Below are 19059 nucleotides of genomic sequence, written 5' to 3' on the forward strand. Positions count from 1 at the left end.
ACTTTGACAAGGAGTTTTTAGTTCAAACATGAAATCAATCGGCCATTATTTATCTATGAAGCGATAGAAAGTCAGTTCCACAAGTTTCAGTTATCAGTGTTATTTACCAGCGGTTTGGTCAGACGGTCACATGCTAATTATTTCTCTTTGTGGTTTCGTTAATGACACGCAGCCCAGTTAAGACCGCAGCTCGCAGCGGCGTCGTTTACGATCATTATCTCACAACTGATAAATGTTGTAGGCACCCACTATAATCACAATGGAGCTAGGTCAACGTTAATTTCTAAATAAAACTTTTTGAATACAGACGATCGACATCACATCCGTGTTATTTTTTTAATCAGCATCTATTACTACAACCACAATAACATAGTTTGATACGTAGTCAGAACGCAAATATTTTTCTACTACATATCGCATTTTATAAGTTGTTCTATCGTATTTACTTTAATACAGTCACTCGCCGTTTAAATTGTTTAATTACATCAGAAATTAACAAAAACCTGTTGCAAGGTTGCACTGCTATTTCGCTGAACTGGAACTGTAGGTAATCGGATTAATTCCAAAATCAAGGTAGATATCATTAAGTAGATATTTTAAATTCGTCCGTGTTTTGGTTACATTCGAACTTTCACTATCATTCTGTTTTGATACGTCACTAAGCGTGTAATAGTAGACCTAAATAGAAAAGCAATTAATTAATAACATAGGCCGAGATTGAAAATGAATAAAAGAACCTTTATTAATTCCTTCTAAGTTTCGTTTTACAAAAAACCCTATAATATTGTCAAATATCGATTTCACTCAAATGAAACGAGAAATTAAGACGGCCTTTTAACAACAACAATAACAACAATTGATTATTGTTCAACTTGATGCTTGAAAGAAAAGAAACCATAATTCGTGGAAAAGTAACTTTGGCAATAACGATTATTCCCGTAAAAGCTCAAGCGGAGAAGGTAAATGAAAACGGAAGCACCTCTCGGTGCGTTTTAATGGGCACAAGGGCGGGCCATCGATCCCGCTCCTGGCACGACCGTGACCCCGGGCCCCGGAGGTCCCGCCGAGGGCCGCACGGACCCGTGACGTCAAACCTCCCGATAATACTCGATACGAGCCGAGGACGCATAAAATTCATACGGCGGCAACAATCGTCAGCCTAAGCCAGACCTTGAGCTGCAATACAATCAGTAGGAATATTTTGCTCGTCATGCCTTATCAGCATTATGCATGAGATCCAATAAAGAGATAATGCATTTGAAACTCGGGTATCTTATGATGTTCTTTCATTCATCTTGTGTGATCCTGATATCACAAAACCTTAGTGAAGTAGTCAAAATGTAGCATGAGGCCTGACGTCACGGTCGTTTAAAATCTAAAATGATATCGTAATGCAAGTCTTATCTCCATTATCAGTCAAAAGATAAAATATTACAGTGCGATAACGAAGTCACTAAACTCATGCTGATGGTGGGCATTACTACTGACAAGTAAACAAAACATAATAACGCTGGCGGGAGTCGGCCATTATCTGTCCAATACCGCATAATTATAATTAACGTGTTACTAAGGTCTCTCGCTTGGGCCAGGCCAATGTTATTTATGTTAACATGACCTCTGTGTCATTTTTTGTGCCAGTAATATATTTCAGCTGATTATTTCGATACTAATTGAAATGTAATAACACCGTTTTTTTTGTTGACTAGCCTCCAGACTTTGCTCATGTAACTACATATTATTTGACATAAAAATACTATCTCATTATTTATTTAAAAGTCTATCCCCTAGCCCTATAGGATAATAAGCCTGTCCCAAAATAATATTCTGTTTATGAAATCCGGGACTTTGGACGTTTGGACAAGTACGCAGAAATAGTATAAAACGAAAGTAACTATTTGTGAAAATAACTATCTTAGTTTCCGGGATTAACGTATACAGACAGACAACATTTAAAACGCGTCGGGGGATTTATATGATAATGTTGATAGCTTTTATTGTGTGGTGTGTGCGCTTAACGATTTTGAATAAATCTTTGCAAGCCAGTTTCTGTTTGCCTAGAGTTGATCCAAATTATTTGGGTTCAACTGTTATCTACACGCGCAGATTCTAATTATTTTAAGGTTACTGATACGTAGACCTAATTCATAAGTAATTTGTTTGTCATTTCAAATAGGTTTTTTAATCTCGTCTTGCTTGCCCACAAACTGCGCAGTTTATTCTTATGTAAGTTCGTAAGGTGTGATATCATGTAAAACGCTGTTATTGTTATTCGACTGGTCAACTTTGTTCAAAATGTTAATTTTATATCTGACAGAATTAAAGGAAAATTCGCGAAAGACGACAGACCATTACTTCTTGAACAAACTATATACCTACAAGAATAAAGCCATGATATTCATAAGTCATAACTATAACATTTACTTCTATCTGTTTATGCCATAATATTTTCTCCTCCAACCTTCCCTGGAACTACAAATAATTTGATAAACTAAAAACCTTGCTATGCGATCATCGCTTTATCCCAACTAATATTATAAATGCGAAAGTAACTCTGTCTGTCTGTCTGTCTGTTACGCTTTCCCGCTTAAACCTCGCAACCGATTTTGATGAAATTTGGCATAGAGATAGTTTGAGTCCCGGGAAAGAACATAGGATAGTTTTTATCCCGGTTTTTGAAACAGGGACGCGCGCGATAAAGTTTTTCTGTGACAGACAAAATTCCACGCGGGCGAAGCCGCGGGCGGAAAGCTAGTCATGTCATATTTTCAGCATTTTCAACCCTTTTGCTGACAGTAACATCGTATAACTGAAATGAGCAGATAAAATCGTTATTGTATTTTTTCCCTACAACCTTCCTTCAGCTCATAAAATTCACCGCCTAGTGTTTCCGGGATAGGCACTTCAAAGACCTCTCTCCCTTCATCCACGTTCGTGCTTCCGGTAGCTCTTTCTTTTCAATTTACCCAGCAAGATTAAGGAACCTATTCCCACAGTCCCAAAAAGTTTTGGCTTATAGAAAAATAAATTGTTGCCAATTCCAATAAAATTGTAATTAGTCTCATAAATGTTGTAGCCATTTATTTTTCATCATTATAAATTATGCGGTTTTCCAACTGTACGATTTTTTAGGAAGTTTAACTGTTGCGTCCGAATCAATATGTATCGTTTTAATCGTAATGTTTTATTACTAATTCATTTGTGTTTCTAAAAATAGACTGAGTTGCCTTTTTCAAACGCCTCAAAGTTGGCAGTACATGTAACATTTTTATATGTTTAGATGTCATTTAAACTTATTATAATTAGTAAATGGTACATAATTAACATAATCTGACATTAGAAAAAAGACAATGAGCATTGAATACACAGTCGATAACATTTCTCTGTAAGCTGATACTTATCTAAAAGCTAACATCATGCGCGGTACTTGTTAACTTAAATCAATATATTTTTTCTGTTTGGTTTGTATGTTTTATTATCTAGCGGTATATCTGTTCTACTCGTATTGATTGATTAAACCGACGTTATTTGAAGCTGCTCTTACATCTGATTAAATTTCGCTTGCATTGCTACGTGGTATTCTGTATTTATTCAGAATGCAGGGGTGAAACATGTTTGTAATTAGTTGGGTCTCGAACGATCAATTGTTTGTTTTTTTTTATTAATAAAGTACAACGTCGTCGTAACTCAGTATAAGGAAGCCTGTGTCAAAATGGATTTATTGCTAATATAAAAAAGAATGTAGTTTCACGCTTGACCAAGTTTTTGCACTCTAAAGTAAATGCAAACCTGTCGCTACCAAATGCTACACTCAGCTCCACGTATTTTTACGCAATGTCACTTACGTAAATAACATTTGACTTAATTGAAAAGACCGACTCAAGGTACAACTACGTCATGTTTTATTTTTAAAGCCCTATATACAAGGCTCAAGCTAGTTCATCAAATAATTGTGCTTTTGCAATGCGCCGGCTATATGCAATGTTACTTGTTAGTATACTGATTGTAATTACTCATTAACTAATCGTTGTTTAAATAATAGCAAATTGCTACAATCAGAATTCTTCGTTTTTACTGTTTTCCCTGAATTTTTACGAACTTTAATTTTCTTGTCACCTGTGCTGTGTCGTGGTAAGTCTGCGACTTTTAAGTAAGGTTTACCTCTACCAAACTGATTGAGCTGAAATTTTGGCTTATGTAAATTGGATGATATTGAAACCAAATTACATATTGTTGAGCAGATCTATTTTAACTTTGTTATTTCTTTCTAAAAGTAGGGAATAGGCTGAAAAAGATGATTTCTGTTGTACATTTACGTCTATGTCTTCATGACAGCCCTCGAAACAAAGATGCGCCCTGATTTCCCGAACAACACAACATGCACTAGACCGGCTTTTGTCGAAAACAATACCGAAACATAAACAAAAACCGTATAGAGTTACGTACACACCTGGCTGTGGTGCACTGCACCTATACTCGGGAGCACTGATTCATATTGCCCAGAATAAGATTTTACTTTCGTGATTTATCAGGCTACGTGTGAATATGTTTATATCTGCGAGACAGTGTGTCTCGTTTTCGTCAGCAGCTTGGCATGCGTCCACGCATCCCACTTTTGACATAGCGGCGCTGTGACGCGTCGCGTTATCAGTGCCACCATCACCGCTAATTACATAGGCCGTTTACGTCGTCACTTCATCATTGAAGTTGCGTTTAGATACCAAAATTAAATAATGATCATAAGGAAGTGATTAAGATGTAATGAATGTGGAAGTGTGTTAGTTGAGCAATCGCGTATTTGGATTCAACATTTGAAAGGATTTTCATTTTTCAAACTTAGTTTAAACTGTTGTAATAAAAGTTACAGTATTTTTTTAACTATCCAATCCATTTTTTTAAAATTGTAACTATTTGTAACAAAGTAACTCTACAATAATCATTGTTCTTAAATGCCCTAAAAGGCAAGGCAATTACCAAATTAACTCCAATTTAAACTAGCCTGTTTGCCATGAGCCAATCCTTAAATCGATATGGCATATTACCAGGTTAAGTACCTATGTTTACTTCATGAGGACGCGGACGTGCTAATGTAACTTGAAAACGCACGCAATTGACGCTTCAGTAATAATATTCAGCAGTCTATTCTCGGAAACTTAATCATCCCTCCCACTCGCATCCCTTCCCGCCCCCACTTTACCTTCGTCTTAGTATTTACATTCTCGTTACTATGGAGTTTATCTCCTTGTTTTCCATAAAAATAACATGAAATGAAAAATCTATTGTCTAAACAATTGGGTCAGTAGGCCTCCGCGCTCCTGTTGTTGTGAACAACGATGACTCGCTTGTTCGTCATTCGACGTGTATTGACAACTTTTCATATTTTCGTCTGGCGATGACGTAACAAAATTGCTGTTGCTTTCGAAGAATCGCTCGTAATGAGTCTGATTAAATTAGATTAGCGGAGTTTAACGACTTTCGGCCGACGTCTAATGTTACATTATTACTTTGTACTTTCCTGTCAAGTTAGTTTGCTTTTATTTTGGCGAGAGGCAGAAAGTGTACGTATCAGTAGATTGTGTGATCTTACAATTTAATATTGACTCATTGTGGCAATTTGCGATGCAATCTGGTGTTTTATTGTGAAGTTCGGATCCGTTCGGAGTGGCGTGCGTGTCGTGGCTCGCCGCCAGTGACGCAGGCTACCTGCGCAGGCTTACAAAGCGACCTCCGCAGCGCGCCGCGAGCCGCTCAGCATCCAACCTGTTGGAAGTTCCGAGCGAAACCTACACGGATACAAAGTGTCAGCAATGAAAACAATCGTTTATCTAGTTTAAACTGTTTCAAACAATTTCAATTATCAAAATCTCGCAAACCGTTCGTACCTGATGGTGAACTATGCCCATTAAACAGGTCAGATTGCAAACAAAACCAGTGCATCTACACTGCACAATCGCAGTAAAGTTATTTGGTTTTCCCCAATTCGCTGTCGAAGCCCTATATGGTTTTTCCAGTGATGCCCATTAGGATCGATAGTAATTTACCTTGTTTACCTAAAACAAGCTTTGTTTTTCCATGGACGTTGGATGGATTGTGTTTAAAAAAAGTTTTATTGATTCAAATATCGGCTAATAATAATAGTGTTGTTGTGACACACCGTTTGCTTTGAAGCAGCTTTCATGTAAGATTATTGGTAAATAATTGTAATAGCCTGTGCTAAAAATAGTCCGTGGTAGTCGTATGGTTACTCATTGTGATTAAACATTGAAAAAACAGTAGCTGATACAATATTTTCCTATCTGTAAGTGTTACGGAACTTATCCGGAACCTTGCATTAATTATCACTTTTAGTTGGCAAGGTATGATAATGTTTTGTGTTAATTCGCACATCATCGATGATTACTGTATGTATTTTGTTTATTGTACAATGTACATTATGAATTTTTATTATCTTCTATAGTAACTCAATAATTGCCGTTTGTTAGCACGTATACATAAGATCTTGTAAATCTATCATAAAATTCAAAGTTAATAGTCTCAAAAACTTGTTACCGTCCGCACTTAAAAATATAACTGTGTTTACTTTTCTTCACAATCCGATTGATATGGAAGTCGCACTGTTGTTCTCTTGTTGTTATAACTATCGCGTATAGTCGATCATAAAGCTATTAACAAGCAATAGGTATAGGCTGGTAGGGCAAAAAAAGAATGAGACATGTATAGGCTCCTTAAGAGCATTTGACGATTTGCAAGAACTAATTTAATTAGTCTAAACAAATAAAGATAATTTTGATTTTGATTTTGAATATCACTTATCGTTACGACACTCGATGCGGTAACTAGGAGTAGAGCAGCGCCATCTTCGGCCAGAGGTCCGCCGATAAGAGAGGCCGGCAATCGGACTTTCTAGCCTTGACATTAATGCGTCGATACACGGCCGCCGCTCGTATGGACATTATTTCCTTTTTGCGTATATTTACGCCCATTTTAGCAGCCGTTACTGCTGCACTATCAACAGGTCTTGTTTTAAAACAGATTCGGTGCGTTTTGCTACCAAACTGGAGTCATTTTGCATGCATAAACAATCACTTCAATTCTTTTTTTTATCCTAAACAAAACAGTACAATCTAAATCAATTTATGGAAATCTATTTGGTAATACTTGTATGTGTTTTTTACTCGTTTTTTTTATTGTTTCAGAACAACAAACAAGTGGTGAACCTGGACGATGGACAGCTCCGCGCGCTCCTGGATGAGGCTATGAATTATAAATGTCCCAAAGATCTTGAAGGCAAAAGCAACCTTTTCAAGGTGTGTTATATTATATTACATACATTTCAATGTAAATTAATTAGGCAATCCAGTGTGGTATCAATTAGTTCAATTAGCCCGAGAAAGCAAAGTTAATAGTCAATAGTATTCTATACATTTGAGCTGGATCAGCAAATTGTGTTAGTGCTGGTTCAATGGTTATGGTTAATTTGCACATAACTTATAGGTGTCGTTGGAATAGGTATGCATTGGAATTTAATCGTGTACTTCTCACGTTACTGCAAGCTAATGTTATTGTAGTTCATCCATTTATGAAGCTCAGTTCCTCAGTGCCCTTTGCAGATAATGTTATGACTAGCTGTTGTTTCTCATTAAATTTTCAAATGAATCCTTCATTTTAAAACAGCTAAGGTGGGGCTTACAAAAAATATTCGTGTTTATACACGTATCTTCTCTGATTCTAAATACCAATATTTTTGTGCTAAAACGACAGACATACTACAAAATTTAAGTTAAAACTGGTTTTAGCTAATTACAAATTAATTACTTTACAAACTAAATTCATGTACCAAGCTAGTCTCAGTAGAGTGTACTATATGTATTTACTGTCAGTCAGGAAAAACTGGGCATTAACATCATGGCCTCATTGCAGGAGTTACTGGAGGAGGTGGAGCAGCAAGACGACCAGGCGAGCGAGGCGGCGGCGCGGGGGGTGGGCGCGGCTCGGGCTCCGCGGCGGTCGGCGGGCGGCGGCGCGCGCTCCCGTCACGCGCTACACTCCAACTCTCTACAAGACCTGGTGGCGGCCCTGGCGGCGGAGTCGGCGCCGCGTCGCCCGAGACACCACGCGCCGGCGCCCGCGCCGGTCTCCACGCGAGCCATACAAGGCGGCAGCCTGCCTTCCGGCGTCGACACCTGTAAGTCCTATTCGTAGCTAGATACTTGCGTGCTCCCGTCACGCGCTACACTCCAACTCTCTACAAGACCTGGTGGCGGCCCTGGCGGCGGAGTCGGCGCCGCGTCGCCCGAGACACCACGCGCCGGCGCCCGCGCCGGTCTCCACGCGAGCCATACAAGGCGGCAGCCTGCCTTCCGGCGTCGACACCTGTAAGTCCTATTCGTAGCTAGATACTTGCGTGCTCCCGTCACGCGCTACACTCCAACTCTCTACAAGACCTGGTGGCGGCCCTGGCGGCGGAGTCGGCGCCGCGTCGCCCGAGACACCACGCGCCGGCGCCCGCGCCGGTCTCCACGCGAGCCATACAAGGCGGCAGCCTGCCTTCCGGCGTCGACACCTGTAAGTCCTATTCGTAGCTAGATACTTGCGTGCTCCCGTCACGCGCTACACTCCAACTCTCTACAAGACCTGGTGGCGGCCCTGGCGGCGGAGTCGGCGCCGCGTCGCCCGAGACACCACGCGCCGGCGCCCGCGCCGGTCTCCACGCGAGCCATACAAGGCGGCAGCCTGCCTTCCGGCGTCGACACCTGTAAGTCCTATTCGTAGCTAGATACTTGCGTGCTCCCGTCACGCGCTACACTCCAACTCTCTACAAGACCTGGTGGCGGCCCTGGCGGCGGAGTCGGCGCCGCGTCGCCCGAGACACCACGCGCCGGCGCCCGCGCCGGTCTCCACGCGAGCCATACAAGGCGGCAGTCTGCCTTCCGGCGTCGACACCTGTAAGTTGTATTCTTAACGCGTTCGCACTACGCGCTTAAACAAAACCTAGTAGCGGCGAAGTCGGCGCCCACGCCAGTGTCCACGCGTGCTATAGGGCGGGCAGCCTGCCTTCCGGCGTCGACACCTGTAAGTGCTTCTCTTAGCTAGATACCCGTGCGTTTGGGACACGCACTACACTCCAACTCTCTACAAGACCTGGTGGCGGCCCTGGCGGCGGAGTCGGCGCCGCGTCGCCCGAGACACCACGCGCCGGCGCCCGCGCCGGTTTCCACGCGAGCCATACAAGGCGGCAGTCTGCCTTCCGGCGTCGACACCTGTAAGTCACATTCTCAGCTAGATAAAAGCACGCTCGCGGCACGTGCTACACTCCAACTCTCTACAAGACCTGGTGGCGGCCCTGGCGGCGGAGTCGGCGCCGCGTCGCCCGAGACACCACGCGCCGGCGCCTGCGCCTGTTTCCACGCGAGCCATACAAGGCGGCAGTCTGCCTTCCGGCGTCGATACCTGTAAGTTATATTCATAGATCGATACCAGCGCGCTCGCACTGCACTCCAACTCTCTACAAGACCTGGTGGCGGCCCTGGCGGCGGAGTCGGCGCCGCGTCGCCCGAGACACCACGCGCCGGCGCCCGCGCCGGTTTCCACGCGAGCCATACAAGGCGGCAGCCTGCCTTCCGGCGTCGACACCTGTGAGTCACATTCTCAGCTAGATAATAGCACGCTCGTGGCACCTGCTGCATTCCAACTCTCTACAAGACCTGGTTGGCAGCCCTGGCGGCGCCGACGACACCGTGCGCCGGCGCCCGCGCCGGTTTCCACGCGAGCCATACAGGGCGGCAGTCTGCCTTCCGGCGTCGACACCTGTAAGTTATATTCTTAACGCGTTCGCGCTACGCGCTCAAACTCACCACAAAACCTAGTAGCGGCGAAGTCGGCGCCCATGCCAGTTTCCACGCGTGCTATAGGGCGGGCAGCCTGCCTTCCGGCGTCGACACCTGTAAGTGCTTCTCTTAGCTATATACCCGTGCGTTTGGGACACGCACTACACTCCAACTCTCTACAAGACCTGGCGGCGGAGTCGGCGCCGCGACGCCCGAGATACCACGCGCCGGCGCCCGCGTCGGTCTCCACGCGAGCCATACAGGGCGGCAGTAGGGCATGAATATCGGAATCTCGGAATCTCGTAATATCGGAATCTCGGACTGCGAGATCCGATATTTCAATTCCGATATTGAGCGACCCAATATCGTAATATCGGAATCAGATAAAAGTTTTAATTGAGGTTTTAAACAAAGCGTTTAAACTCGCCACAACCTGCCACAAAGCCCAAAGTACATGATTGGCGAAGACCAATGATTTTCTCATGTCTCTCACCATCACTTTTTGTTCCACTGCAAATATTTTAATATCTTTACTATTTATGGTTAATTTAACTAGTTCCAAATCAATTTTAGCATTTGCCATAGGTACGTGGTCAACAAAGAACGACATCTCAACTCCCTTTCAAACATTAATTTTACTGGACTATGGACCGTCAATTCTGCGTACTATGTGTCCTGCCCATTGCCACTTCAGCTTGCTAATCCGTCTGGCTATGTCAGCGACCTTAGTTTACGGAGCTCCTTATTTCTGATTAGATCTCGTAAAGAAACACCAAGCTTATCCCTGTCCATAGCACGTTGTGCCCTATATTCAAAGGCCACGTTTTCGAGCCGTATATCATCACTGGTAACACACACTAATTGAAGAGTTTCGTCTTCGTATTCGACGATTTACCTCTTTTTCGAAATTGCATCTAACTTACCTAGCTGATCGTTTGTCCGAGATAGACATACTTACTTGTCAACAATCTCGAGAATCGAGCTCCTAACCGAAACTGGGTAAGGAGCAACATGGACATTCGACATAAGCTTCGTTTTTTCCATATTCATTCAAAAGCCTACCTGTTGGGAAACTCGATTAAGGTCTTCGAGCATTGTGATAGGGTCTTCCAACGGTTCTGCCTTAATACGAAAAACAGACGGACGATGAGGCAGCAAGGTTCTGAAGTGGAGGCCACGTACCGGAAAGCGCAGCGTAGGACTCATAACCACAAGGTGGACCGACGACCTCATAAAGGTAGCAGGAAGGCGCTGGATACAGGCCGCAACCAACCGGCAATTGTGGAAATCAGCATCGGAGCCTGTGTTCAGCAGTGGACGTCCTATGGCTGACATATGGCTGGCTAGTGGTTTTGTGAGTTGTACATCGATAATCAAAGGAACAAATTACAAGCATATTCAAGTTTTTTACCACGCTCTACAATTTTTGTAACACGTGATTTGAATGACTCTAAAATTCGTTTCACCAACATAAAACAGGGTAATATAATGAAGGAGTAAAAGTTTGTTTGATACCTGTGATTTTACAAAAACACTTTAATTATTTGCTAGTCCATATAGGCTCATTATCAGTAACCATTCATTATCAGGTGATCCGTCTGCTCGTTTGCCTCTTGTCACATAAAAAACCAAATGCAATGGATACCCATAACGTAAAAATGGTTTTAAAATACTTCAATTTTATGAAGTGTTGTTTTGTACCAAATTAAAGATTTTGACTAAAATCATTATTTTATTGTAAACAATCCAGAATTCTTACGAATATAACCAAATATTAATTTTATATCACATGAACTCAATTCCGATATTAATATCGGAATTCCGATATTGAGATCTAATATCGGAATCCAATATCGGAATTGAAACAGGGTGTCCACATTCTGGAAAGTCAGGGAAAAGTCAGGGAAGCTCATAGCAGTCAGGGAAAGTCAGTGAAATAGAGGGGTCACCTGGAAAGTCAGGGAAACATTGAGATTTTGTCTACCAAAACACTGTTTGTCTCCCGAAATTTACCAGTGATTGTAAAATGAGGGATTTAATTAATATAAGCCTTAGTTTTTTAAGTGAAACCTTAAATTCAAGAAAGGATTATTTTTTAATTTGTGAAAATGCTCTCCATCCTTAGTGGGAATGTTTCAATGTTGGCAACACTTCCGAAATGTCAAAATTCCGTCGAATTAAAAATCAGAGTTTAGATTACTCCTTTTTGTTTTAATAGTTGTACTTTTTTGTTTCAGTAAATGATATATTTTCTATTGTCGATGTGAAAGTGCAACTTATAACTTATGTTTATTTATATTTTTTTTATAATTATTTATTGATTTGATTATTGAGTGCAGACTAGTGAGCAGTTCACTGTGAGTGCTATTAATACAGGGTGGAAACGATAAGTGATCTCATTCGATTATTTCTAAACTACACAAGATATCGAAAAACTGCTTACTGATCTTGAAAGTGCTTCACGAGCTCTTTCAAACGATATCAGTAATAGGTTACAGAATTAACTGGATCTATCTGAAAAGTCAACGTGTCCCCAAATTCAAGGATAAGCCGGCGCCGCAGGATGGACATAGTCATGACTATTGATGTGCCGTTCCCGAGAACGCTCTCTCAACTGAGAATATTCTCGGGAGCGTTCCCGGGAGCGTTCTCCTAAGTGAGAAAGGTTGAGAATCATGTTTATCAAATGGAAATAAACAAACTTTCTTAAGTAAAATAGTATTAAATTAAGTCAACAGATAAGTGTATATTAAACAATACACTCTACTATATTCTCAGTGTTCCCGAGAATATTCTCGGGAACTTTCTCGGCAATATTCTTGGCAACTGCACCTTTATTATATTTTATTTTTTCGTCGTGAAATGTCGTTTTAATGATATGTAAGATGACAGAAATGTCTTTTTACACGTAATTAAATAATGTAATTGTCCATTTTTTTCGTTTTTAATACGCTCTTATTAGGTCGTCGTGTATGTAACTAACTATGTAATGGAATCTTAGAATCTGAATTACACGCACTTCTAAGTATTGTATCATCATGAAACTTGGCAATTATAATGTAGATTAGAAATGACAATACAATATTGTGGTACCAGCTAGTCTGATGAAGGTGGCCAAAAGAACTCCTAAACGAAACGGCGGAATCACATCGAGTTTGGGTTCATTGGATGTCTTTTCGAGATCTTTAAGTGCTAGAAATAATGTTCAGGGTCCTAATGATGGAGTCAGGAGGTAGCCATAGGAACTCCTAAACGAAACGGCGGAAAGTCATCGAGTTTGGGTTCGTTGGATTTGTCTTTTCGAGCACTTTAATGCTAGATGATGTCCAGGGTCCTGATGATTATTGGATTTTTAGTGCTGTTATTATGTTAATGTCAAATAATATTAGTTTTTTAAACTATTATTATTTGACATTAAGGTCGGTCTATGGGCGACGGTAATCACTTACCATCAGGTGATCCGTCTGCTCGTTTGCCTCCTGTCACATAAAAAAGGGCATATTTCACAATCGCTTAGTACGGGCCGGTTTCACCACTTTTGGATAAGTTGTGGATAGCCTGTCTGACGGATCATTTGACACATTTTTATAGAAAATAAGTGCTAGCTAGATTGATCCGACACTTAGAAGAATGGTACTCCTCTTCAAAAAAAGTGACAAAACCTTGTTGAAGAATTATAGACCCATTTCGCTTCTGAGCCATGTCTACAAGCTGTTTTCGATAGTCATTACGAATTGTCACGCTAGCAGGCTCGACAACTTTCAGCCCCCCGAACAAGCCAGTTTCCGAAAAGGCTTTAGTAACTACCATATACCATAATAATATACGCAACGGCAGATTATACGGAAGATCAAGGAGTATAAACAGCCACTTTGCGTTTGTGAACTATGAGAAAGCCTTCGATTCGTTTGAAACATGGGCAGTGCTTCAGTCTCTTCAACTGTGCCAAATTGACTATTGATACATTAAACAGTTGAAAGGCTTGTACAAACACGCCACAGTGACAGTCCGTTTTAAGATCAGGACCCGAAACCTATCCAGTTGAGACAGGGAGACGTCATCACCACTGCCCTGGAAGATGTTTTCAAGCTTCTGGGTTGGAGCGGATTCAGCATAAATATCAACGGCGAGTACATCACCCAGACATCACACGATATCGTAGTCATGGCTGAGATCGTGGAAGATCTAGGCACAATGCTCGATGGCCTCAACAGAGTCTCTCAACAAGTGGGTCTCAAAATGAACATGGACAAGATTTAAAAATCATGTCTAAAGACCGTGTTGCACCCACTCCTCTGTAAGTTGGAGAGTCTAGACTCGAGGTTGTTGACAATAATGTATACCTGGGACAAACAGTCGCCGCATAGGCGCCTGCTTAGAGTTGTCCTGTGGTAATAATAAGGTGGGTCCGCACAGCGGATTAACTGAGCATATGTGGAACTCGGGTTAAGGTTCGCTACACCGGCAACTCCCCTATGCTCAGAAAGAAGGACACTGGTGGATTTTTAGTGGGTAGGCCCCTCCCGTCTGGAGGGGAGAGCCCCACATAACCCGTCGCCTGACCACAGTGGCGGGTATGCAGCTCAATGCATTTTTACCACATAAAAAAAAAATAGGTCCAACTTCGAAAAAAAAGTCAATCATCGAATCCAGCTCGGCTGGGCAGCCTTTGGGAAGCTTTACGACATTTTCACGCGGCTTCTCCGTCGCGTCGCCACTCCGCTTTAAATCCACTTTGAATCCGCTAGCAATCCGCTTGCAATCCGCTTGCAATCCGCTTGCAATCCGCCAGGGTGGCAAGGGCCTTAAAACTCAGAGGCACACTGATGTTCAAATACCGTAGCCGAGTCCTAAAGCCGCGGTACGCGTCCGCCACGAAAAGAGTGAGCAAGACAGCAATATCTCACTCACACGTTTCATGCCTTGTTTATAACGACTAGTCTTAACGCCCAGTTATAGCCTGACCAGGAACATAAAAACCCTCGCCATGTTGCGGAAAACTAATGGTACTAATTTCTTTTAATGGCAACAGTAACTGAAAACTTCATTGTCATGTCACCTTGCATGTCAGTCTATTGCTGTCAAAGTGTAAACAAACTTTATTTTAAATGTGCGCAATTGATTTTGTGAATTAAATTGCTAAAATCTTTTTATAGTCGTGAAAGAAAAGTGGTTTACAATGTGTTAAAGTATTTGTCGAAGAGAAATACTAAGGGTTCGGACAATATTTTCATTGAATAATGTTTCCGACAAAGGTTGTCAAATTGACTGACATGTTTATCGCATAGTACAGTCCACTATGAAAATTAGCTGTGGTTTGTTTCAACTACCTATTTTAAAATTTTTTGTCACTTTCTAAGTGTTGAATTTTATGGAATTGGGAAAGAAGTACCGAGTTTGAAGCGTTCATGAGCAAACATTGCAGTTGAATATTCAAGTTCTGAATTTGATTATTGATGAATAATAAAATAAATCCTACTAGCTCGATTGATGGTTTCATTTAATTTATTTAAACCAGGTTACCTATAATAATATTTTTTCGTTAATTTATGAAAATATCAAATTAGCCCGTAATCCTGAATCCTGATACATAAAGTTAGCCTATTAATTTAACATAGGTACGACTGTACTCAGTGTTGCACTATCAAATGCAATTGACGCGCCTCTATGCCAGGGTTTTTATGTTCCTGCCCCCCTAGACAAAACGCACTTTTTGATCGAATCGAAAATCGAATCCGTCAAAACTCCATACAAAAAGGGGGCTTTTCGACCACTTTTCGACTGGTTTGCGATTATAATTTGCACTTTGTCTAGACCCACTGGTCAGGCTATAATAAAACATCGAAACATTACAGATAATATCACATATAAACAACAAAATTAAAATTAAAACTAAATGCATTCTGTCGAGAACACTGAGAATATTCCCGGGAGCGTTCTCGGTTCTCGAGAATATTCTCACTGGGAATATTGCCGGGAACGAGAACTTTCTCAGCGGCACATCTCTAGTCATGACTACTTTAGGAAAAATAAGGAAAAAAATCTATCTCAATTATTTTTTAAGTTACACAATAAATTACGAAATTCTTCGAATATTGACACCCCTTATGATATTTTACATTACCACGACCACCATTTTTCAAATATTTCTGTTTTTTTGTTTGTATCGGCAACTTAAGTAGCGTTGCTGTCCACCCCAACTCTTAAAACCCCCAGAATCCTTGCAGTTTTTACACAAAAGTTAATCAAAATATTTTATATCCTTAAAATTTTGAACGATTTTTACTTTCACTCCACTTTTACTCATTGAATCGTTTTGTAAAAAAAAAGTATGAACACTACTGCGGCAAGTTTTTTATAAAGTTGACGCAACTATCCAAGATTCCAAAATGGTATAATACTCTAAGAAGTCTAGCCGCAAAAAAGATATGCGTACCATTTTTACAAGCACTTCGCTTGTTAGTTAGTATGGGATAAATCTTGCAACTGAATTTAAAACCAGTTCTCCTCAACCGATTGAGCTGAAATTTAGTATACTTATGTAAGTACGATGAAAATGCAATATTATGGTACCATTGAGCTGAAACTGGAGGTGGCCACAGGAACTTCTAAACGAAACGGCGGAATTGCATCTAGTTTGGGTTCGTTGGATTTGTCTTTTAGAGCACTTTAGTGCTAGATGATGTCCAGGGTCCTGATGATGAAGTCAATTATAATTTTCAAACAAAGTCAAGCTTGTTTTTAAAAAAGTTTTTTTTTTTATTACAACTTTATTTTAAACTTTTTAGTTGTTTCTCAATCTCATGGCCTAAGTGCTCGGGAAGACAAATCCAACGAACCCAAACTTGATAAGCTTCCGCCGTTTCGTTTAGGACTTCCTATGGCCAGCTCCTGCCACCTCTTGATTTCATCATCAGGACCCTGGACATCATCTAGCACTAAAGTGCTCGAAAAGACAAGTCCAACGAACCCAAACTAGATGCAATTCCGCCGTTTCGTTAAGAGTTCCTATCTCAATGTCTCTCTGACTCTGACTCCATCCAGCTCAATGGTATAATATTGCATTGTCATCGTACTTACACAAGTATACCAAATTTCAGCTCAATTGATTAAGGAGAACTGGTTTTAAATTCAGTTGTAAGATTTATCCCATACTAACTAACAAGCGAAGTGCTTGTAAAAATGGTACGCATATCTTTTTTGCGACTAGGTTTCTTAGAGTACCATTTTGGAATCTTGGATAGTTGCGTCAACTTTAAAAAAACTTGCCGCAGTATTGTTCATTCTTTTTTTTTACAAAACGATGAGTCAAAGTGGTGTGAAAGTAAAAAAATCGTTCAAAATTTTAAGGAAATAAAATATTTTGATTAATTTTTGTGTAAAAACTGCAAGGATTCTGGGGGTTTTAAGAGTTGGGGTGAACAGCAGCACTACTTAAGTTGCCGATATAAACAGAAAACCAGGAATAATTGAAAAATTGTGGTCGTGGTAATGTAAAATATCATAAGGGGTGTCAATTTTCGTTGAATTTCATAATTTATTGTGTAAGTTAAAAAATAATTGAGATAGATTTTTTTCCTTATTTTTCCTAAAGTAATCATGACTATGTCCATCCTGTGGCGTCGGCTTATCCTTGAATTTTGGGACACGTTGTATACATAGTTGGTCAGGGAATTTTGAGAAAATTGTCAGGGAAAGTCAGGGAAAAGTCAGGGAATTTTTTCGAACATTTGCAGTGGACACCCTGTGAAAACCTTCCGATATTACATGCCCTAGGCGGCAGCCTGCCTTCCGGCGTCGATACCTGTAAGTTAAATTCGTAGCTCGATACCTGCGCGCTTGCGCTGCACTCCAACTCTCTACAACACGTGGTGGCGGCCCTGGCGGCGGAGTCGGCGCCGCGTCGCCCGAGACACCACGCGCCGGCGCTCGCGCCGGTCTTCACGCGAGCCATACAGGGCGGCAGTCTGCCTTCCGGCGTGGACACCTGTGAGTCCTACTCTTAGCTAGATACCTGCGCGCTCGCGCTACACTCCAACTCTCTACAAGACCTGGTGGCGGCCCTGGCGGCGGAGTCGGCGCCGCGTCGCCCGAGACACCAAGCGCCGGCGCCCGCGCCGGTTTCCACGCGAGCCATACAGGGCGGCAGTCTGCCTTCCGGCGTCGACATCTGTAAGTGTTACCCTTAGCTAGATCGCTAGATCCCAGGGCACTCGCGTGCTCTCCAACTCTCTGCAAGACCTGAGTCGGCGCCACCTGCGATAGCAGCCTGCCTTCCGTTGTTGACACCTGGCTCTCGCTTCAAACCTAGACTTGGTGGTGGGAGCCTTCCTTCTATTGAATACTGAAAACTTGACTGAACGTCCTACTGTTAGTTTGTATAAGACTTTAAAGCTTCTCACAGAGGTTGCACTTGCATCCAACATAACTTGGGGAAACTGAATTTCGGGTAGCTCCTTTTTGTTCGTGGTTCGTTGTCAAAAGACGAATTTGGGTATGTAAACTAGTATCAGAGTACTAAAAGCATACTTGTTGTATTGCAGCGTTCCTCCTGGGCGAGGAGGGCGGCGGCGCGCGCTACCTGGCGACGGTGCGCTGCGTCAACCCGCCGCCGCTGGGCGAGCGCCGCGTGTCGGCCAGCGACGCCAACGGGCCCGACCTCGACCCGCCTGCCGCCAGGTAACCCTCGTCCAGGCTTTGGCGTTCTATCATTTCTTTTCAGCCAAATGACGTCCACTGCTGGACAAAGGCCTCCCCCAAGGTTTTCCACAATGAACGGTCCTGCGCTGCCCGCATCCAGGCTCTTCCCGCGACCTTTACCAGATCGTCGGTCCACCTAGTAGGAGGCCTGCCCACAGCTTTGGCGTATCTAGGGACATTTACAGGGGGCCTGGCCATTGACATGCCATGATAGTGTCAACTGTCATATTCGAATTAGTAGCTCAACATTCTGGAGGGACAAGATCATTCTGGGGTGACCACCCGGCCCCCTCGCTATACAGGGTGGAATTTTGTATTGCCACCTGGAGGGAAAGTACTCTTAATGCTGTAGATAGAAAAGTTTACTCAGAGAAAACATTTCTTTATTTTTAAAAAGAAATAAAACTGCATTGAAAGATTTCCAAAAAATTGCTTGGTACGCCCCGGAATTGAACCAACTAAAATCTGTTAAAAAATACACCCTGTATTTTTATTGCATCGATCGTTAGGGTTAAGTATAAGAATAAAAACTCTC

General features: G+C 41.9%; 1 protein-coding gene across 1 annotated transcript in view; it reads left to right on the forward strand.

Annotated features, from left to right (window-relative positions):
* Positions 1–19059, forward strand: part of LOC135082393 (caskin-1-like) — a 39994-nt gene that overhangs the window by 8588 nt on the left and 12347 nt on the right. Inside the window, exons 2-9 of the mRNA XM_063977188.1 lie at positions 7194–7304; positions 7918–8182; positions 8250–8372; positions 8440–8562; positions 8630–8752; positions 8820–8890; positions 9091–9259; positions 18368–18503. Of these exons, the coding sequence (XP_063833258.1) occupies positions 7194–7304; positions 7918–8182; positions 8250–8372; positions 8440–8562; positions 8630–8752; positions 8820–8890; positions 9091–9259; positions 18368–18503 (1121 nt within the window). The remainder of the gene's footprint in view (positions 1–7193; positions 7305–7917; positions 8183–8249; positions 8373–8439; positions 8563–8629; positions 8753–8819; positions 8891–9090; positions 9260–18367; positions 18504–19059) is intronic.

This window comes from Ostrinia nubilalis, chromosome 21 (assembly GCF_963855985.1).
Source record: "Ostrinia nubilalis chromosome 21, ilOstNubi1.1, whole genome shotgun sequence".
NCBI lineage: Eukaryota > Metazoa > Arthropoda > Insecta > Lepidoptera > Crambidae > Ostrinia > Ostrinia nubilalis.